The sequence below is a fragment of the Anopheles merus genome, chromosome 2R (assembly GCF_017562075.2).
Source record: "Anopheles merus strain MAF chromosome 2R, AmerM5.1, whole genome shotgun sequence".
Classification (NCBI taxonomy): Eukaryota; Metazoa; Arthropoda; class Insecta; order Diptera; family Culicidae; genus Anopheles; species Anopheles merus.
This window is the reverse complement of record NC_054082.1, coordinates 57,111,909-57,134,875: the sequence shown is the minus strand read 5'-3', so window position 1 is coordinate 57,134,875 and position 22,967 is coordinate 57,111,909. Positions and strand designations below refer to the sequence as shown.

Genomic DNA, 22,967 nt, shown 5'->3' with positions numbered 1-22,967 from the left:
GCCTCGGCTCGTTGGGGGAGTAAAATCTCGTGCTTACTTCGTCTCTAGGTGACAGTCCCTATCTCCTGAGAGAAGGAGGCCCAAGCAGCAAGCTGCAAGGCCGCCTACACGAGGGCACTCCCCAACAACAAAAATAACAACAGTGTGTGTATATTTACTTGGACATGTACCTTTACAATGGTTCAACCAAAATCTAAACAAATCAATTTAATCTAGAACAAATTGTCATTTTATTTCATCAAAATGTTGCTTACGTTTCAATGGTCTGATTTTCAAGGGCACTTAATTTTGAATGAAATTAAATTCTTCCTAAACAGCACTTCTTGTTGGTGTTTGTTGAGCAATGAGCTCCTTGATTATAACGTCTATGCTTTCTTCGTGTCTAAAAGTATTCCAAAACAAAGTTCTATCCATTCTGAGTAGAGTACATTGTACTGAACGGTTCCATTTCCAGTACACTATTTTCCGATCTGAATGCTCCAGATCGTGCGTCATACTGGCGAGTGCTTTCGCTACAGTAGTGTCCACCGAATTTATGTGCAATCCGTCGAGAACGATAAATTGACACTGATGCTTATCTGCTTGCTTAAGAAGTTGATGTTTCAGATATTCCGCGGACGAATACATCAGATTCTGGTCGGGTTGGGCGACTAGGACGCAAATTCCATCGATTGTCAAAGACATCGTCTCAATAGATGGTCGTGATATTTGGTACAGAACAATACACACGTTAATTCCAATACCGACAATCATACCGTACTCTAGACCAAGAAGTAAACAAGCCACCATCGTACACATCATTGGAATAAAGTCTATACGTTTCGTGCGCCAAATTTCCGCAGCTGCTTGAAATTCAACCATGAAGAGCATCGCCGCTATTATGACTCCTGCTAGCGATGCTTTTGGGATGTAGTAAAACGTTTTCGTAAGCAATCCAAGGGCAACAAGTACGACGATTCCGGTAGTGATACCTCCAAGCTGTGTTCGAACTCCACTGTTATTGTTCACTGCAGATCTCGTAAATGATCCCGTAACAGGCATGGATGACACAAACGAACCAGCAATGTTGCTTATACCGAGAGCTATCATTTCCTGCGTGGCATCAATAGGTTTGCCTTTTGAAAAGGCTTTAGCGATAGCAACCGATTCTAAGACGGCAATGAGCGGTAAGGTTATGATAGAAGTACCCAGTTTGGCAATCATTTCCGAAAAACTGTACGATTGCTCGCCTATGGTGGTGCTGAACGGTGGAAGCTGAATTGGTGGCAAGCCAGGGGTCACATTTCCAGTGAGCAGAAAAGGATGCGAGTTTCGAATATCGCTCAGACTATAAGCAAGGAAAGTCCCAGTTATTACTGCTATCGCATTTCTTGAGAGAGCCACATACTTCCCAAACATCCTCCAAAAAATGTTTTCTTTGAGGTTTTTCATTTGCATCAATATCAGTAGAAAAATGATAGTGGAAACGCCAAGCACACTATCCCACAATCTGATGTCTTGAACATGTTGGAATACATTTATCCAAGAGTCTAAAAATTCGTTCGATTGTCCAGAAATTCCAATTAAAGATTTCACTTGTCCACTGGCAATTGTTATAGCTGCGGCAGAAGTGAACCCAACCGTAACAGGAAACGAAATGAACTGCACGAGGAATCCTAAATTAAGTATACCGAGCAATAGAACCACACATCCCGTGACGAATGCCGAGAGTATTGCAAATTCTGGTCCACTATTTCCCACGTGTGCATTTATCATGAGCGACATTATTGCAGTAGGTCCAATTGTTACATCTTTGCAGCTTCCTACAATGCAATAAATGAAACATCCCATAAATGCTGAATACAATCCATATTGCGGATCCAAATTGGCTATAGCTGCGTAAGCAATTCCTTGTGGTATAACTGTCAGCGCAACAGAAAGCCCGGCCACAATATCATCTACTAGATATTGCAATGTATATGACGGCAGCCACTGAAGAATAGGTAAACGTTTGAACAATTGTTTGCGTGTAAAGAATCCTCGTGTGCAGGTATATATTATTTCCATAGGCTGTGAGAAACTTTCACGTATGTCTTCATCTGAAAAATTCAAAAAGCAAAAACATTTCGCTAAATCACTCAATCATAGAGTTTATTATAATTGTTGAAAGGAATACTTTACTAACCGTTTGCTTTGCTTTCGAGTGGCATCTTCAAGCTAGGCGTCTATAACGTTGGAATTTTTTGTTTTTGTTGTTATGCTGTTGTTGTTGTTGTTGTTTACCACGGGTTTACTTTCATTGGTTTACAGCTGATTCTGAAAATTCGTTCAGATTTCAACCAATATTCAACGCGTCACTAACAAAATTATTGCTTCGATACTGTTTTTCACACTTCACACAAGTGCACAAAGAAAATAAATAATACACCATTAGATTTGGCAGGAGCTGTTTATATAATTTCTCCTTCTATTTACAACAATAATTGTGCAATCCTGAAAAAAAAAACAAATCTCGAAAACAACAATCACAAAAACCGCCTACTGTGAGTGTGTATGTGTTTGACATGAACCCAGTCAACTAAGTTCTATCATACTAATAGTCGCATTGCAAAGCTTTTCCAGTGTTTATATACACAGTCCTCATAAAGGACATATAGACGACAATAAACAGTTTATTAAGTTCCTAATAGCAGCAATCTTGCATTAGTGTTATACACGCAAACACAATTGCAGAGTCAGACTCACAAGCTTATCAATGATTCAAGTAGCATGCACCATTTACACACTTCAGAAGGACATATGTTCAATAGTAATTGCAGACAACCTAGTTTTGTGATGTTTAAGGCCTTTATCATAAGATATGTTTTCGGTGTATCAACCAATCAGAAGATAAGCTGTAGTGTGTTATTGTGAGAATATCGCCTGTTATTTCTTCAATCATAAATCTTGATTGGTACTTTTCAATTCTTAAGCTATCTTAACAATTTATTTTTTTTTTTAACAAAATTGATATCATTTGAAAAATATTTTATTTTTACACACTATTAATGCGTGAGCTTATTCACACAATACTGTAGCGAGACAAAAGAAACCAACGAAAATAATGCTTCATACACAGCAAGGACCTCTTTAACGTCTTATTATTGGCAAAGCTTTTATGTAGAACAAAACTGTTTTTTTTAAGAACTTTTAAAACACGTCGTAAAAAATTAAACAATAATCACCTTTTTCTGAGTTTTCAGCAATTACGTTAATTTTACCTGACTTATTGCCACTTTTGTTGTGTACTATTGCTCGTCTTCAAACAAGAACATACGAACCTTTATTTGTTTACTAGGGTAAGCTTTCGTTACAGATTTCCTTGTCTAATTGTTCTAGTCCTCCATTCTTAAATAGAGGATGGAATTGTACCTTGTTTAATCGTATCAACGTGCACCTCACCGAACGATTCCAGTTCCACAGTAACACTGTGCGTCCTCTCAGCGCTAATTCTTCAATGGTGCTTGAGAAGATTTTGGCGGCCGTAGAATCGACGTAGCTGACATTACTACCGTCGATTATCACAGTAGTCACTTGAGTCTTATCCGTACGTTTTATTATTTCGTGCTTTAGGTATTCAATAGACGAATAGATAAGGCTCTGATCCGGTTTCACGACCATGGCCTCAATGCCAGAACTCGTGCGAAGAAGTGCCTGGTCAATGCTAGGCCTTGACGTCATGTATAGAACAAAACAGATATTCAAAGCTATTCCAATCAACATACCATACTCCAAGCCAAGCAGTAGACAGGAAACTAAAGTCACCATAAATGGTATTATGTCCACCTTCTTTGTTCGCCATATCTCTAAAGCCGCATGAAATTCTATCATGAAAAACATTGCAGCTATCATCACCCCTGCCAGCACGGTTTTCGGTATAAAGTAGAAGGTGTCGGTTAATAGACCCAGAGACAGCAGCACCAATACACCGGTTACTATCCCACCAAGAGGCGTCCTGACACCGCTGTTATTGTTCACCGCCGTTCTAGTGAACGATCCGGTGATCGGCATGGACGATACAAGCGATCCAAAAATGTTACACATTCCCAGTGCGACTAATTCCTGTGATGCATCAATCGATTTTCCCTTCGAAAATGCTTTAACGATTGCAATCGTCTCCAGAATAGCAATCAATGGAAGTGCAATGATTGATGAGCCGAGCATTGATGCCATTTCATTGAAAGCGAGCGTTTGATTACTAAGCACTGTGGTAAACGGTGGCAATTTTATAGGAGGAAGTCCTGGAGTAACCGTTCCTGAAATGATAGATGTACAATTTTGTTATAGTTTTTGCAACTTTTTTATGGTTCAAAGCAAAAAACACGTACCAGTCAAGGAGAAAGGTTTACATCCAAGGGTAGAACAGTAATACGCCAACGCTGCACCTCCAATGACTACGGCTGCATTTCGTGAAAGTGCAAGATATTTACCCATTAGGGACCATTTGCTGCGCATACTTCGCAATAGTAAAAGTACACCAATGGTAGTAAATCCCAGTACCGCATCCCACAGCTTAGTTTGACCAATGTGTTCGTACACATTGATCCACGAATCGACGAATTCGTTAGACCGACCTGGCAATCCGAGCAAGGATTTCACCTGTCCACTTGCAATCGTTATGGCCGCTGCAGACGTGAAACCGGCAGTCACAGGCATCGATATGAATTGCACCAAAAATCCTGTGTCCGAATCCAAGCATATCATGTTTAAGATGGTGTTGTTTGCATAGTTATTTCTACTATACATACCTAAGTTTAGTAAACCAAGCATTAAAATAATACATCCTGTTAGAAAAGTTAACAATATGGCAAAGTTTGCTCCAAGACTGCCAACGTAAACTTGCACCATAAGTGCCATGATTGCCGTTGGGCCGATAGTAAGATCCTTGCAGCTTCCAAACATACAGTATACAAAGCATCCCATAAATGCAGAATACAGTCCATACTGGGGCTCCAGGTTGGCCATCACAGCAAAAGCAATCCCTTGTGGTATCACAGTCAAACCAACCGATAGTCCAGCAACGATATCTTCTACCAGGAATCTTGCTTCATACGCCGGCAACCATTGCAGAATTGGCAGACGTTTTAAGAGAAATTTTCGGTTGCAAAAGCCTCCCAGTTTCGAGGTCAGCATTGGTCCCACTGATGGAAATTTCTCGCTGCAATCCTCTTCTTCATCGCCGTTTTCTGTTGGGAAATAAAATAAAATAATATCAATAAAAAAAAACAGAAACAACAAACTTCCCCAACAAAGCATGATGCTACTGCCCTTATCAATGTCAAGGTCAACCATTGAACCATTGAAGTGTGAATTCTATCGTTCCAAAGGCATAAACATGCACATCGATTACGATGCATCTCACGTTCATAATCGCCACATTGTGGAACCTACCATTAAGTTGCTTTTGTTTACGTTCTTCTAGTTCCGATAACGTCACGCAATGTACTGCCATTTTCGGTTCCAGCGCACAACCAAACATAACTTGTAATTTTCCTACTGTTAATCAACACTACAACCAATCACCGTTTATCACTAAGCTCCTCTACACTAAGTATTGTTCAAACAATACTGTTGTAATAAAACAAAAAAGTAAAATTATAATCTGTTTTTAAAGCGCTTTTTTCTACCGCATACATAGAATACATACATACTGTTTCTACCACTAATGAAAAGGTGTCTTTCCTGATCAGATGTAACAGTGCATGTTGCTAATAATGCAGTTCATGTGTGACACAAAAACACAACTAGCCTGCCACGTGATGTAAAGTTACATTTACACGACAATCAACAACTCAACAACAATGGATTAATGGGACAGGAGCGGGAAGGTATGATTAACTGATCATTTTCTAAACAAAAATTCCCCGATCATGTGTTTCAATACTGTCTGGTGAACTATACAACACTATACTGAACGCCAGCTGCGCTTTGCACTGCCCGTTATATCAGCTGCCGTCATGCCCAGAATTGGCGCTAAATACTTCCGCGCATTGTGCGAGGGCTGCTTTCAAAGTAACTTGCAAAATATTTATTATTCATGTATCTACATTTTCAATCGAAATAGCTAATGTTTGCTTTGAAACTCTTTCAGTGCTATTGTATAAGGAAATTTTATTTTCTAAAAAATATTGAAACATTTATTATTAACTGAATCTTTATTCTCAGCTCAACAGAATTCATCTAAAAACTTTTCGATTTGCCGACTTATTCAACAGTTATTGTTAAAGCTAAATAAACGGTAAACATGCCAAGGAATCTATAATGTTCAATTTGTTGTTATATATGCTATATTGGAGTAGCAAACAATACTAAACAAACAAGAGCTAGGTACAAAACATCACACAATTCCTTATGAGATATTTTTCACATGATCTATGGAGATCATAAAGTTTGTTTCAAAATCGATGACCAGACAAGTACGCATTCGACCAGCTACAGCTTCAATCAGTAAAATTCCCATCGTACACCGATGGGATTTCCATGACAAAACTTCACAAACCTGCCGGAGCTTTTTGTCACGACCCCTTCGTATTGCATTTTGATGTTTGCTGTCTTTTAGTCGATCGTAAGCTTCTGCTCAGAAATGCAAATAATTCGTATCCACTCTTAACATTCTCACGATCGTGACAGTGCGGTGATTTTGTTAAAAAAAGGAAAAAAAGCGTTAAATGAAAAAGGCGTTCGATTTGTACTATCAAATCAATCGAAAACAGCCAGTCGAACTTTTCATAAGCTTCTCAACAATACTTTATACAGTATACCATTAATAGTGGTAAGTATTATAATAACATCAAAGTATTATAATTACAATCAATCTTCTTGTGGTTTGGCCTAGCAACCATAATTAGGTATACTATGTTTGATCCGATGACGGGCATGTTTTTAAGTTGTACGTATGATTTGACGATAGTAGCAAAACAATTGTCCTTTTGGCGATGTTAAAGTTATGATGTAAATGTAGTTAAACTTAAAAGTGAAACGATAGTTATTGGTGGAGCCAGCAACAACATGTGTCGATGATAAAACAAAAATTCGTCCACCCAAAAGTACACCAGACGAATGTACAAATATTTATCACATTATCAACGTTGATAAAACAAAGCGTGTTGACTAAGGTCAAAAATAGCCTACGCGTTTTTATTTATAGCTCGCACGCTTTCAATGGGTTGCCACCATGAAATATATACCACGCCACAATAAGCAAGTATGAAACACTCAAGCCTTACGTGTATTTCGGTGGAGTATTCGACAAACTCTCTCTCTCTCTCTCTCTCTCTCTCTCTCTCTCTCTCTCTCTCTCTCTCTCTCTCTCTCTCTCTCTCTCTCTCTCTCTAGAGTTTTTTTTACTGTTAATGTAGTTTTGAGTTATACGTACATTTATTTAATTAATTGATAGCTACCTAGATGACATTGGTTAAATTAGTATGATAAACTTTATTACAACATTTTGCTTGAATCTGTATGTACTGTGCGTATGCTGGGAACGAAGACGTTTTATATTCTGAGAGCAAAACGGCTTATTTGCATTCGTAGTTATTGCAAACGATGTTACAGACAGCCGTTGCTAACTGATTAAAAACTAGCAACAATCATTTATGTCATGCTTCATCAACTGTGGAACAAAGTTTTTACTCACGGACGAACAGTTTTATCATAAAGTTTAAATTGATAATTAGCTGTTTAATGCTAATTGAATTGAATTTATTGTAGATCGAACGGCGAAACTGTATCAGAGATTTATTGTGTAGAGATTTGTGGTGCGGAACAATTTAAAAAGTTTTCGCTGGCAATTGGCAATCGTTTAACTCATGACAGTTATCATGTATTGAAGATCTTAACGAGCACTTCTTCTTCTTCTTCTTCTTAATAGAGTTGGTAGGTTGAGGCCTCCTATACGATCCGTTTTTTGAAGGTATAATCAGAGGTTTAACTACCAGTTTTTGGAGGGGAAATCATCCATTCTCCTTTGATGTTTATATTGCTGTTTCTTTGATGTTTATATGTTGTGGTTGAGATCTTTCTGATTGATGCACAGTGTGTTGGTTTTCGTGAAATCACCTATCGTTTTTTTTTTTCTTTTTGATAGTTTGTGTGTTCTTTTCAGTTTGTATTCAAAAGATAGTGTTGTTCCATTCTTTAAGTTTGCTTGTGGTTTAGTGGGTTTCAATTTTTTTTCTTTGTGGTGTTTGTATGTATATGTATTTATATGTATTTTTTTTTTCTTGAGAGAGGATGAGTTTTTTTTTTTTATTTATTATTATTATTATTATTTTTTTTTTGTACAGTTTCTTGTTCTTGTGTTAGGGTTTTTTTTTTTGAGGTGGCTTGTTTTGTGAAGTTTGAAAAGGGTTTTCTGTGAGTGTGCTGGTTTTGTTACAAGGCCCTTTCAGTTGGTCCTTTTGGCATCTTGTTTCTATCCTCTAGTGATAGAAAAGGATGTCTTTGGATTTCTCGTGTTTGCCAGAACAAACGGAGTACCCAACCTTAGGAGGCCCTGATGCGTGTGAAGTCGGGTTTTTTTTTTTTGTTATTTTTGTGGTGTGATGTTTGAAATTGGAGTGTTCAGTTAGGTGATGTTTTATGTATATATATATATGTAATACCAGAAACCAATGAATAAATAATTAAATAAATAAATAAGTAAATAAATAAATAAGGTACAGATAAATAATTGAATAAATAGTTTTAAATAATTGAATAAATAGGAAAAAAAAAACATGAGATAACGTTTCGTTATACAGACAATGTAATAAATATAATAAATAGAATAGAAAGAATAAATAGAATAAATATAATAAATATAATAAATGCAATAGATGTAGTAATTATAATAGATAGATAAATAAATGGTGAGTACTTGTCCTATTGCTATCCTTTTTGCTGAAGTGTTGAGTGCAGTCTCTTTGTTGTGAGTTATATAGGCAAATATATAGGGAATGTGTAAAAAAGTTTTATTTAATTTTATTTTTATTTGAAAATGTGTGTGATGAAGTACTATAACGTAATATTGTTTTCTTTGATGAACTCTAAAATTGTTTTGCAGGTATTTCCACTTGTTTCCATCCATTTTTCGTGTAAAGTGTCTAGAGAGATGTCTTTATGTCTTTTATATTTTTGACACTCAAAAATTTTGTGTCGTCCTGTTTCTGGGACTTGACATTTCTCACAGGTTCCATTTTCGACTATTTTCATTTTATGAAGCCAGTATTCGGAAAGATCATGTCCTGCCAGTATTTTGTTAATTGTTTTTATTTCGTTTCCGTTTAGGTTAACCTGTTTGTGCCATAGTTCAGTTTTGAAAACTTTCTGGAATTGCATAAACTTTTTCCCTTTATCCCTGCCCAGGTCTGTGTACCACTTTTTTGTTTCTTCTTCCATTTGTTTTTTGAAATATTGGGTAGCGTCTGTGTATCTGATTTTGTTCTTATAGAACCAATTTGTTAGGGTGCCTTTTTTTGCCAGTTCATCTGCTCTATCATTTCCATCAATGCCTACATGCGATGGAATCCATACTATATCTGCTCTGATACTTGTTGCTGTTTTTATAATATTGTAACAAATTTCCTCTATTTTGTTTTCTGTTATTGCTTTTTGTAGAATGTTACATGATGTTAAACTGTCTGTGAAAATTATTGGGTTGTCTATATTATTTTCTTGTGCTAAAAGTAATGCCTTTTCGATTGCTATCAGTTCTGCGGTGGTTATGGAGGTGAAATTTTTTAATCTATAGCTATAGTAGTATTGTTGTGGTTTGTTTTTTATATATCCCTATGCCTACTCTATTTCCAGCAATGCTTCCATCAGTGTAGATAGTGGGTCTGTTATTATCATAATTGTTCATGTTTTCAATGGTGATTTGTTTCAAAATTTGAGTGTTTGTTTTTGTTTTTGTTTCTATCGTGTCTTTAATTTTTGTATTTATTTTATGTGTGTGGTTATATCGTTGCTCTTTGCAATGTATAAATGTTTTAGAATTTTATTGTCTTTTTCGTACGTTGTTTCATGTATTGTTTTTTCTTTTTTTTGTATTTTGTTTTTGGTGTATTTGTAGTTGTTGTCTTATAATTGGTGAGTAGACTAAATCTTTGGCTATTTCCTTACGTACTATAAATCTACTTCTGATGTTGAAAGGTATTTCTGCTGCAATGGCATGCAGAGTATTTATGGGGGTCGTTTTGGTGCAACCTGTAGCTTTCCTTAGTGCCTGGTTGATAGTTGTGTTCATTGTTTTGTATTTGTTTTTGTTGCTATTGAGAGTGTATGAAGCTCCCGTTTCCATAGTGTTTCTAATTGTTGCTCGGTATATTTTTAGGCTGTTTTTGGGGTTTAGGTTATTTTTTTGCGTGCTTATAATTTTCAAGAAATTTAGTCTGTTTGTAGCCTTGTTGCGTAGTTGTTCGATGTGTTTGTGGAAATTGAGTTTTGGGTCTATTACTGTTCCTAGATATTTATATGTGTTTGTGTGTTCTATGCTATTATTGTGTATGTTGAGTTGTATAGTGTGATGTGATTTTCCGAAAATCATAAATTTGGTCTTGTTTGAGTTTATGTTAAATTTTAATTGTTCTGTTTCTATGGCAAAAGCATTTAGAGCGTTTTGTAGGTTATTTTGAAGCTCTCTTTCGTTTGCTCCACTGCTGAGAATGACGAAATCGTCCGCGTACTGTATTATAGTGTTTTTGTTATTTGTTTGGTTTATAGCTTTATGTATATCTTTGGTATATAAATTAAAGAGTGTTGGTGACATAACATCTCCTTGTGGTAGTCCATCTGTTACTAGCATTTTGTGTGTTTTTTTGTTGCTCTCAATTATTAAGGTTCTATTTCTAAGAAAGGAGTAGGTCCATTTTATGATTTGAGGTGGGATATCTGATTTTATCATTTGTTCTATAAGGATTTTTGTTGAGACATTATTGTATGCTTTTTCCAAGTCTATGAATATTGCTCCACTTATTCTATTTAGTCTTTGGTTATGATTTATTTGGTTGTTGAAATAGTTAATGCATTGGTTTATGGTTCTTTTGTTTCTGAATCCAAAGGATTTTTCTGGGAGTATATTTTTGGTTTCAATATATTTATTTAATTTTAATAATACTGCTGAATTTAGGACTTTGGTAATTGTTGGTATAAGTGCTATAGGTCTGTAGTTGTTGGGATCATTTATATTTTTCTTTGGTTTAGGAATTGCTATTATTCTTATTTGTTTTAATTCTTTGTTTAATTTGCCATTCTCCCACATTTTGTTTCCGTCTGTTATGATTTGTGTTAGTGTTTCGTCGTTTATGTTTCTCAGCATTTGGTATGTAATTTTGTCTAAGCCGGGTGTTGTATTTTTTTTTGTTTGAGTATGTTTGCCCATATATCTAAATTTAGAAGTTCTGTATCTATCGGTAGATTTGTGCTGAAAAATGTTCTAAATTTGGATTTTTTATTGTTAGTGAAATTTAAATTCATAAATTCCTTAGCATAGTTCTCTTCATTGTGAATTAGATTTGATTCTTTATTAGTGGTGTTGATGTTGCTAATATTTCCTAATAGATTCCATAGTTCTTTACTGCTTGTATCTTTGTTTATTTTTTCCATGTTCTTCTCAGTTTGTTTTTCTTTTGCTTGTTTTATTTTAAGTTTGAAGATTGTTGCTCTTTTGCGGAATTCTATGGCATGTTCGATAAGTTTTGTACTGTTGAAGGTTTGTCTTGCTATGTTTTTGTCTTGCAGGGCCTTTTTTATTTCGTCATTCCACCATGATTTTAGTGTAAAATTGATTTTTTGTTTACTATTTTGAATGATTTTGTATACTTTCTTTGTGAAATGTTTTATGTTTATTATATCTTTCCCTTTCATATGTTTAATGTTTGTAATTACCTTATTCATGTTTATTATAGTATGTTGTATCGGTTCTGTTGAGTGTTTTTTAATTGTTATTTTTATTATTTTGTGGTTACTTGCCCCTATGTGTTTTTCTAGTATAGTTTTGTTGATTACGTTATAGATTTTTTTGGATATGATTGTTAAATCAATGGATGTCTGTCTCTTGTTGTGATCTGTTGGGACGTGAGTGTAGGTGTTATTTTTGAGGATGATGAGGTTTGAATTGTCTATTTCTTCTATTATTGTGTTTCCTTTCTGATCGATTCTATCATCTCCCCAGTATGTATGATGTGCATTAAAATCGCCAGCTATTATTATGTTTGTGTAAGTTTGTGTGTTATGTGTTATTTTTGCTAAAGTGTCTTTTATTGTCTGTTTGGTGGTATTTGGAGCTATATATATTGATATTATAATGAAATTTCCAGAGTGTATCAGTATTGTTGTTATTTGAATTTCATCGCTTTCGTCTATTAATTTAATTGGTTTGTATTTAATTCCTTTTTTAACTAGAATGCAGCTTCCTCCATATCCATCTTCCCTGTCTGTTCTTATTATGTTAAAACCTTTAATTGTTATTTTATTTTCATTTTTCAGCCATGTTTCCTGTAAGCAAGCTATGTGGTATTTTTGTTCATGTAGTATGTGTGTTAGTTCGTCCCTATTTTTCCGAATGCTTTGTATGTTAGTTTGTAGTATATTTAATTGTTCCATGTTTTATTTGTTTATAGGGAAAAGGTTAGGTATTATTAAGACTGTTTGTGTAATTAGCTATAAAAATAGTTTGTAAAAATAGTAATTTTTTGTAATTTTTACTGTGATGTTTCATTGTAGTCTATTTCGATTGTTCCTTGAATGTCTATTTCATTGAGATACATTTCAGCATCACTTAAATAAGTGATATTGGTGGCATTTTCATTTGTTGCGTTTGGATTCGTTTGAGTTTCTGTGTTTTCGATTTCTGTGTGGTTTTCTGAATCTTTGGTACTTATTGTTAAATTCGTATTATTTTTGGGTTCTGTGTTATTATCTAGGTACTTATTATTTGTTGTTCTGTTATTTTTTGTTAGTGTGTTTTCGATTGATTTAGGCGTGTTTCTATCGTCTTCACTTGTTTCGTCTATTTTTCGTTTTTCGTTCGTTATAGGCGTTTGATTGCCTCTCACTATTGATGAAAAATTTTCTCTTATGTATATTCTAGGAATGGCTGGTACTGTTTCCCTTCGAATTTTTCTTGCTTCTCTTATTGTTATTCTTTTTTCTGTTTGTATTCTTTTTATCTCCACCTCGTCTTTCCATACTGGACAATCTTTATCTAAAGCTGAGTGGTTTTCACCGCATTGAGTGCATTTTAGGGGGTTTGTGCAATTCTCATGAAAGTTTTCTCCACATTTGGCGCAAATTTTTTCTCTATTGCAATTATTTTTTGTATGCCCAAAAAGCATGCATTTCATGCACCGCATTGGGTTTGGAATAAATAACTCTACTTTTTCGGTGAAGTAACCTATTTCTATATTCCTGGGAAGCACTGTAGATTTGAAAGTTATGATGGCGGTTCTTGTGTTTCTGAGAACCCCATCTTGGCCTTTTCTCTTCATTATGTATACCTCTGATACATTTGAGGTTGAAGACCTTCTAGAAGCTCTTCTTCACTCAAGAACCTGCACGCATCACTTCTGATTATTCCCTTGCTTTGATTTAAAGTTTTATGTTCGTAAACATCCACTTCGATAGCACAATCACCGTGTTTTAAATTAATTTTTTTTAGTTTTTTGGCTTCGGTTTCATTTTTAACACGCATCAGTATTTTGCCGTCTCTAAGTATGGACGTTTGTAATGGCCTACATCCAATCGCCATTTCAGTTGCCTTTGCGAACAGGAATGGGTTGTAGCATGCCACACTTTTGCCGGGAGTTTTACTCTCCACCACCATAAAAACCTCTTCATTCTTCACTGTTTCACTGAAATTTAAATTGATACGCTCACCTCTTATTTTTCTTCTTTTTTTGGTGTTTTTATTTGATGTTTCCCCCAAGATGCTGAAATAAGACCCGAAAGTCTTATTTCCTCCCGGGTCTATGACCCCCATCTTCCTCTCCCCTCTCTACCACTTTGCTTGATTTTTTTTTTCCACTCAGTATGTATCTGTTTTTTTTTTGTAGGGATACTTTGAAAATAGGAACAACACGACACTTTATTTTTAAACTGTTTTTTTTTTTTCGCCACTCCAAAATTGGGTATTTATCGGTTCTGGTTGAAAAAGGATTATTTTTTTAAACTATTGAAAGGAATGATCTGTTCTGTGCAACGGTTTGTGTAGGAGTGTAGGAGTGTAACGAGCACAGAACATGTATTAAATTGTATTTCTTGCCCTTGTCACACAAATAAAATCCATCTGGACGATGTCTGAATACAGATGTAATCGAAATACGGGACAAACATTTAAATCAGTGTTGCGGAACCTATTCCATTTATCTTAAGGATACATACCTCCAGTAAACACTGATTTCAATAACGGGTTTTCGCCTGGTTTTTCCATTTTTACTGTAGTAAAATGTTACACTGGTTTATTTAACCTGTTGTCAACTACAAATTAAAGCACTTTAAATCGGTTAGCACTTCAAATAGACAGCAAAAGACGTTGTCTACCAGTGTCACAGTTGTGTCCCAAAGAATGAACTGCTTCCAGTATGAGTACAGGAGATAAAATGTTACAGCAGCTAGACGCTAGTGATACTTATAATCTACAGAGCGATTTTGTCTTCTTATCTTCGTGATATCTTACAAATTTTGCTTGGCGACAAACGTTTTCATGGCCTCAAGTATTATAAACGCTTCGAAATGTTTAAAGAAAGGAAAACTACAGATTAAATATCTGTACTCCAAGCAAGGACATTTCACCCGTAATATCACAAGGATTAAGTGTGCCTCTAAAATGCTCTGGATCGCTTCGAGATGTAGTGAGTATGTCATGCAAATAACTAATTAAATTATTTTTAAACATATAACATGCATGTTTATAGGGTATTGAATAAATAAATAAATGAATAAATAAATACATCAAATAGTGTTGTACCTTATGATTATTTTGCCGACGGTCTGGCACTAATCGAACAAGGCATCGACAAGAAAATTGTATGGAATATGACAAGTATTTGATTTTTGTTTTTTTTTTTCTAGATGTTTGACGGCGCTCCTCCATAAACGTGATGCAGGTTTATTTGAATCGTAATCTGCAGTGATTAGTGATTTGAATCACGAAGCGAATCTCAAATCTCTGGACAGGCGACCCTCGATATACGACGATTTACTGATAAGACGATTTTGATTGTCGATTGACAGTTAAAAGCCATCATTTGGATAAAAGGTAGTATTTTTTTTTAATTTCTTACTGATGGCCATTACATACACATTCATAATTAGGCGAAAGAACTCCGTTGGAGCCAAAGCCTCTATACATTATTTAAACATACACATTCATAAATATTCCCCAAATAACCAATCTTGAATATTTTTTATCTTGTAAATGAATTTTTGAGTAAAATCAATACAGTATCGAATATTGTTTTAAATAAAATACACGATACAGTCTTTCCCGAGTTACGCGAATAATTCGTTCCGGAGACCTTCGCGAAACTCGGATTTTCGCGTATGTCGAATTTTACGTTTTACAGCCAAAATATAATTGATTAATAATGATTTTTTAAATTAAATTAAGTTTATTTATGCAATTTGTTACGTATATGAAGTAATTGGTGTAAAAAATGGGTAACAATAGAATTTTTTTTATTGTTTTAAAACTTAAAAAAAAAATAAAATTATTTTTCATTTGGCAATTGATAGAGAAAATTGTGATTCATTGTGTTCATTATTTTTCTTGAAAGTGTTGTTATTCTGGTTGATAAACTATCATAGTATGTTACAATATTTTTTATTTGCCGTTTCAAAGCCCTTTTTCATAAATATTCGTGAAAATGCAAACATTGATTTTGCTCCTATTTTCGGCAGTTTGTTCCTATTTTCGGCAGGCTGTGTTCCTATTTTCAGCAGCGCGAATACGGGTCAGAAAATGCTTGTATCAATGTGAATATGTACATAAAAATGTTTAAAGCAATTTAACAATCTTACTTTCCTAAGATTGGTGTTAAAAAGCACTTTAATTATCAATTTTATGTTGCTTATTTTGGCCCGTTTTGACAGCCATTTTGATGCGACGTTTAAACAGAGCAGCCATTGACAGTTTGATGGTTATAGCGTACGGTGCGAACTGGCTTTTTATATTATATATTTATTTTTCTCTTATTTTTTTTTTAATGCATTGTTTGTCGTAAAATTGGTGATATTTGGTACAAGAAAGGTCATATTATGTGTCGACATACGCATTGTAGTGTTCTGATCAATTTTAAAAGGAATATTCAGCCAAATTCAAAGTGTGTTATTGTTCCGAGTTTCGGCAGGAGCCCACAACATTGAGCTGTCAAAAATGAACATTTACTGTGTACCTATTTTCGGCAGCATTTAAGTGAAAAATAACCTGTTTATCGTGATTTTAAAATTCCGAACAAGTTAGAATAAATTAAATAAGCATAAAATCTTAAATATACACCACTTTTTCATTGTTTTACTGTTCTGATTCTCTTAATCACAAAACCTGCCGAACGATTGGCTGACAGCAAAGCTGCCGAGAAAAGCACAATTTATTTGATATTTTGGAAAATACGTAATGAAATGGTGTGAAACTTCGTATGTGAATATCAAATAAGTACACTTTCACTACAAAATTGTATTTTGTGAAATTTTTTACCGAAATTTGTGCAGAATTTCACGTTTTTAGTTACCCTGCCGAAAATAGGTACACTGCCGAAAACTGGTACAGTTACCCTACAACTTGCTTTAGGATTTTTTTTCGGTCCCAAATACAGTCGTAACTCGGAGATCACCTGTATTTCGAGATACAGTGGAGCGACGTTCATCCGGGCTTAGGCAGCGGTAATCGCTACTGCGGGCGTGCGTGTAGAAAAATCAAAATTGTTTGATTCTGACGCATGCGGTTGCGGGCTGTCACCCGCTGCGGGTGTCAAATTCCACCCAAATTTCCAAATTTTCTGAAAATACGCACGGACGCCCGCATCAGCGATTACCGCTGCCTTATCGAGACTCCCCAAGTGACATTTGCTCGAAATTGTTTTTCCACATCTGCTCGATTAGTACTCGATACGCTTGAAATTGTGAATTTGTGTGTGAAAAGTTGTTAAAACCGCCAAGATTGGGTGTGTTCGTAAATTAAAAGTTCCTCTATCGACGGACGATGCCGTCGAACTCATTTTTCATTCATAGCTATGGTTTTTTATTTATGAAAAACAAAAGATAATTTTGTGTGACGTTATTCTATAAAAAATGCCCAAGCGAAATTTTTCGGGGATAATGAACACAAACTCATGCCATCTCTTTCTATTCATCAGCCCTACTCTCTCACACGCATCGATGAACTTTTACACATCTCTTTGTTCATTGTACTATATTTGAAGGGTTTAAAAGTGATAGATAACAATTCATGTTCATGAACTAGTTATGGTCAAATGTTAATGGTGTAATGTTTGTACCATGGTCGACCTGAGTTCAATTCCATTTTTTTTGTTTTTTTTTATGATTTAAAGTTTTATTTAATTTTTAAAACATCCAGCTCCAATAACTTCAAACCCATTTACTCATTGTTAGAAATGCGTGTTTAATAGTTAATCTGTTATTTTTATTGTTTTATTTATTTCTTTTAATTCTTTTAGTATCAGTACCCCTTCATACAAACAAACCAGTAAATAGCACGATAATGAATAATAATATGGTGGCGCAACTGGCAAAGTGATTCGAAGTAGAACTAGCGATGTGGTTGGTAGCATCAAGGATGAAGCATGATCATGAGTGGAGGGAGTGAATCCGAATGTTCATTTCTATTTTTAGCTCTTTTTTGCATGGGTTCATCTTTCACGTGTGTTCACTATCCCCGAAAATGATCTGTATTTCGTTGGTCTTTTCGGGGATAATTCGTTAACGAATTATACCCGAAAAGACCAGCGAAAACCAGCGTGGTCGGGAGCTTGGGCAGCCCGTGATTTAAAATGGGAATTTTCCTTCGAGAACTAGAAGCGTTAGCCAAACGCGGAAAACTAACTGTCAGTTTTCTTCGTCGATTCTTCTTCCACCTAGCTGTCAAAACGGGCTTATAACTTGACCTGATATCTTTACGGTCCTTCCCAAGCTCCCGATCACGCTGGTTTTCGCTGGTCTTTTCGGGTATAATTCGTTAACGAATTATCCCCGAAAAGACCAACGAAATACAGATCATTTTCGGGGATAGTGAACACACGTGAAAGATGAACCCATGCAAAAAAGAGCTAAAATAGAAATGAACATTCGGATTCACTCCCTCCACTCATGTTCCAATTCATGCTCATGCTTCATCCTTGACGCTACTAACCACATTGCTAGTTCTACCGCCGACAAACCGACGTGACACTGGTGTTACAAAAGTGTCCCACACGAAAGTACTGTCATTTACCAGTGAGGCGAACACTTCTGTCAAAGTAAGCTCTGTTCACTGCTGCTTCGATGTAAACAACTTTTCTAAATACAAATTGCGAAGGTAGTGTGAGGCAAGATTTTGTGAGAATTATTGGACAAAACACCCAGGAAAATCATTTTATATGTTTCTAAATCAGTGCAAAAGATGTGAGAAGTACATAAAACAATACGCATTAGAATTTGCGAAGAAAAACAAAAAGGGGATTTAGCAGTTTCTTCTCTGTGTCAGTGTAGTAAGCGAATCATTATAGAGATGGCGCTAGTGTTTAACGTATTTTCATTTGAAATAAGGAGACAACTTTTGAAGCTCATTTTGTTCCAAGTGTCACGTCGGTTTGTCGGTGGTTCTACTTCGAATCACTTTGCCAGTTGCGCCACCATATTATTATTCATTATCGTGCTATTTACTGGTTTGGTTGTATGAAAGGGTACTGATACTAAATAAATTAAAATAAATAAATTAAACAATAAAAATAACAGATTAACTATTAAACATGCCTTTCTAACAGTGAGCAAATGGGTTTGAAGTTATTGGAGCTGGATGTTTTAAAAATTAAATAAAACTTTAAATCATCAATAAAAACAATAAAAATGGAATTGAACTCAGGTCGACCATGGTACAAATCATACACCATTAACATTTGACCATAACTACTTCATGAACATGAAATGTTATCTATCACTTTTAAACCCTTCAAACATAGTACAATGAACAAAGAGATGTGTAAAAGTTCATCGATGCGTGTGAGAGAGTAGGGCTGATGAATAGAAAGAGCTGGCATGAGTTTGTCTTCATTATCCCCGAAAAATTTCTCTTGGGTTGCCTGATATCTTTACGGTCCTTGGAACTGCGTAAGGCCCGCGGCAGCGCTCATCCGATGCGATTTTATCGGACGAAATTTATATGGGATTTGACAGATAACGTCGGACGTGCGATTTCGTCGTACGACGGAATCAAAAATTTTGATTCCGTCGGATCGTCGCATCCGATTTTATCTGTCAATGTAATCATGCAGGTTATGTAGGAACAATATGAAATTATTTTTTATAATGGTTAAACCATTCAAATTTTCGCAATATGAGCCGAAATAGCGTTTGACAGAAGCGTCCGATAAAATCGCATCGGATAAGCGTTGCCACCGCCCTAATTCTAGATCCGCCTGTACTCGAATCATGACAGCTGTTTAAGACAGCTTTCAAAATAACAACAAAATATTTGTTTGTTTATTGCCAATTGCCTTGCGTTCACTGCAAGCCACACGTAATTTGAGAAGAAAGAAACATGTTTTAGAATTGCTTTTTGCACAAATCGTATTGTAATGGGTTCAAACATTTTTATAATTGTAAAAGAAAATCAATACTTCTTTCAGTGTAATAATTCAGAGGCATCTTAGGGCATACACTGTATCTCGCGTACGGCACGCGTTCAACGGCAGATTGATACATAATATGTCTTATTGGAATGACCTATATTGTGGTAATGTAATTGTTTGTGCTACTATGACGGTATTTATCATGAAGTCTAAGATAACGATACTAAGCTGGGTACTTTTTATAACCATACTATCAACGCACTCTCATCGTTGCCGACATCCGTAGTTATTAAAGGAATATCTTTATGATACGTTTAGGTAAAAACTTCCTTACCAACTTCGGCACACTTCTTCCCTTTAATTCATATTGCAAACAATTGAAATTATGATGGTTTACAACCTGCGGCATCTATGATTATGAAGAGAACAGAGCTGTAATGAAGAGTTGACGACTTATTTTAGATTTGAACCACAATGAACACAGAAGCAACGGAGAGCACATTGTACACGGTGAAGGAGAATGTAGCGATAGATCGCGAAAGACGAGGTACGTAGTGCGCAGTTGGAGTGAAAAGTTCAATAATTCATTGGATATACACACGTTTACAGACAGTCTGGATCATCGAGAAAAATTTCCCAACTTTGGGCATCACATTGTACGTCAGTTCAACAATTTATGGACAAAAGAAACGGCATTACGCAGGCTCCCATTTTTAAAATGGGCATCAAATTATAATCTTACTTGTCTGGTGTCTGATATTATTGCCGGCATTACGGTTGGTCTTACATCTATACCCCAAAGTATCGCCTACGCCACCGTGGCCAACCTGGAACCCCAGTATGGATTATACTCGAACTTCATGGGGTCGTTTATTTATGCTTTCCTAGGGTCTGTCAAAGAGATCACGGTCGCCCCAACTGCCGTAATGGCGTTGATGGTTCAACAACCTGTGCTGGACCTTGGACCAGCTGGAGCCGTTTTGTTATCATTCTTATCAGGATGCATCATGCTCCTGCTGGGATGCTTCAACTTTGGATTTGTGGTGCAATTCATATCAATGCCAGTGATCACGGGATTTATTACAGCTGCTGCAATAACCATCATCAGCAGCCAGCTGAAGTCTTTGATGGGAATTTCCTCATCAGGAAAGTCTTCTGGGTTCGTGGACACTTGGATCAATCTTTACGAAAACATTGGCGAAACACGGCTTTGGGACTCGGTATTAGGATTTAGTTCGCTGACGCTACTGATTCTTTTGACGGTAAGTTTGGAAACTGTTTAATGTTTCATATTTTCTCTTCCCTTTCGTAAGCCTCTGATCAGCCATTGTGTATCACTTTATTATTTATTTCAGCTCATTAAGGGACGCGGCAAAGGGGCTTGGAAAATATTCACAAAATATATCTGCTTATTGAGAAATGCCATGATCGTGCTGAGCGGAGGATTGCTCGCATATATTTGTAGCACTCAAGAAAAGTATCCTTTTAGACTAACCGGAAAAGTGGCGTCAGGCCTGCCCTCAATGCAACTTCCTCCGTTTGAAACAGAGCATGATGGCAAACATTACGACTTTGGTGATATGTTGCGCATCCTTGGATCGTCTGTGATTTCGATTCCTCTCATATCTATTCTCGAAATCGTATCAATCGGAAAAGCATTTTCGCGTGGAAGGTTAGTAGATGCAACACAGGAAATGCTTTCACTTGGGTGCTGCAATGTGGCAAGTTCCTTCATATCTTCCATACCGACAACCGCTTCGTTCGCCAGATCCGCGATTAACAGTAGTAGCGGAGTAGTTACACCATTTGGTGGTGTATTTACGGGCGCGTTGGTTTTGCTTGCGCTCGGACTGCTGACAGATTATTTTTTCTACATTCCAAAAACTACATTGGCAGCAGTCATCATTGCAGCAATGATATTCATCATTGAGTATCGAGCTGTGGCAGAAATGTGGCGTATTAAGAGAATGGATATTGTGCCCTTTTTAGTAACAGTTATAGCATGTCTGTTTTTGGGGCTGGAAATTGGGATTGTCGTTGGCATTGCCGTCAATTTATGCTTCCCTCTCTACCTAACATCTCGTCCTAGAATTACCTATCGTATTATGAATGTAAGTAAGGATGCATTGGTTAATCGCTCGGCATAATCTCATTTCCATATCTTTTTTTGCAGGTCAAAGAAGCAACCGTATTGATCATTCGTCCTGATAGTGACCTTGCTTTTTCGTCGGCAGAATATTTCCGGGAGAAGATCCTTAAACTAGTCACAAAAACCTTACCCGATATTGTGTTGATCGATGGTGAATGGGTCAAATTTGTGGACAGTACAGTAGTCCGAAATTTGTCTAGCACCGTTAGTGACCTCAAGCAACAAGAACGGCATGTGCTACTTTGGAGGTGGGATAGGAATGTGCGGAATGCTCTTTATCGCTTTAAAAAAGAGAAATTTATGCCCTTGTTCCGAAATGACGAAAGTGCCGAAAAAGTGATAGAAAATTGGAAGCCAGGATTTGTAAACGATTCTTTTGTCAATAATGTATAAAAATTCACCATTCTGACTTTCTCTTAGCAGTCACGTGCGTTGTGTTTATGTTTGTGTATCTATGAGACATACCCTACCAGCCAAAATCGAAATAAAAAGGCAACGGATCCCAATAACTGTCTATTAACCTTTAAGTTGGCACCCGGATACCCGGGTATTTTTTTCAACTTCGAACTGCAATAACTTTTGATTCATTGCTTTTATTGACCTGAAATTTTCCGTAGCCTCCCAACTTTTAATTTATGATTTTTTGGTGGATAAGTTGTAATTTTAAACAGCCTTTAAGTATTTTATTTTGTTTTTTGGTTAACTTTACCACGTAAGTTGGCAACCAGCATACCCGGGTATTCCATCATTTTGTATGGAGAATGACGTTTCTCATCTTCCTCTTTTCGTATTGTGCTTATTTTCGAGTCAAATTCAAGCGATTCCTAATTTAAATTTGACTGTTATTTTTATTATAAAATGAAAAAACTTAATCAATAAATGAAATAGAAGAGAATATATAGTCGGCATTACTTGCTTCCAGCATTAAAATATAGAAAGCATTGTTTACCTATGAAAATCCTCAATTTGTTGCATCAAAACGTGTGGAATACCCGGGTATGCCGGTTGCCAACTTACGTGTGTAAATCTGGTTGCCAACT

The 22,967-nt window shown here is 36.0% G+C and overlaps 2 protein-coding genes across 9 annotated transcripts; both read right to left on the bottom strand.

Annotated features, from left to right (window-relative positions):
• Positions 1-223: 223 nt before the first annotated feature.
• Positions 224-2,548, bottom strand: LOC121587915 (sodium-independent sulfate anion transporter-like). 2 transcript variants are annotated; one of them, XM_041905256.1, is made up of 3 exons: positions 2,165-2,548; positions 1,388-2,078; positions 224-1,327 (listed from the first exon to the last, which is right to left on the bottom strand). In XM_041905256.1, the coding sequence occupies exons 1-3, from the start codon at positions 2,187-2,189 to the stop codon at positions 310-312; spliced, it is 1,734 nt and encodes a 577-aa protein (XP_041761190.1). In that variant the 5' UTR covers positions 2,190-2,548; the 3' UTR covers positions 224-309. The 2 variants fall into 2 exon arrangements, with proteins under 2 accessions (XP_041761190.1, XP_041761189.1); XM_041905255.1 differs by having other exon boundaries at positions 226-2,078.
• Positions 2,549-2,633: 85 nt separating this feature from the next.
• On the bottom strand, positions 2,634-14,610 carry LOC121587914 (sodium-independent sulfate anion transporter-like). Of its 7 annotated transcripts, none has more exons than XM_041905248.1 (5): positions 5,666-5,949; positions 5,410-5,586; positions 4,767-5,204; positions 4,347-4,697; positions 2,634-4,274 (listed from the first exon to the last, which is right to left on the bottom strand). In XM_041905248.1, the coding sequence occupies exons 2-5, from the start codon at positions 5,495-5,497 to the stop codon at positions 3,313-3,315; spliced, it is 1,839 nt and encodes a 612-aa protein (XP_041761182.1). In that variant the 5' UTR covers positions 5,498-5,586; positions 5,666-5,949; the 3' UTR covers positions 2,634-3,312. The 7 variants fall into 7 exon arrangements, with proteins under 7 accessions (XP_041761182.1, XP_041761184.1, XP_041761183.1 ...); XM_041905250.1 differs by having other exon boundaries at positions 5,410-5,565; XM_041905249.1 differs by having other exon boundaries at positions 5,670-5,949.
• Positions 14,611-22,967: the final 8,357 nt, after the last annotated feature.

Excerpts from the sequence above, each read along its gene's own strand:
- LOC121587914 (XM_041905248.1), bottom strand. The coding sequence starts at position 5,497 with ATGTTTGGTTGTGCGCTGGAACCGAAAATGGCAGTACATTGCGTGACG. Across the intron at positions 5,205-5,409 it reads TAAACAAAAGCAACTTAATG|AAAACGGCGATGAAGAAGAG; the intron begins GTAGGTTCCACA and ends ATTTCCCAACAG. Across the intron at positions 4,698-4,766 it reads GCTTGGTTTACTAAACTTAG|GATTTTTGGTGCAATTCATA; the intron begins GTATGTATAGTA and ends ATTCGGACACAG.
- LOC121587915 (XM_041905255.1), bottom strand. The coding sequence starts at position 2,189 with ATGCCACTCGAAAGCAAAGCAAACG. Across the intron at positions 2,079-2,164 it reads ACTCGAAAGCAAAGCAAACG|ATGAAGACATACGTGAAAGT; the intron begins GTTAGTAAAGTA and ends TGAATTTTTCAG.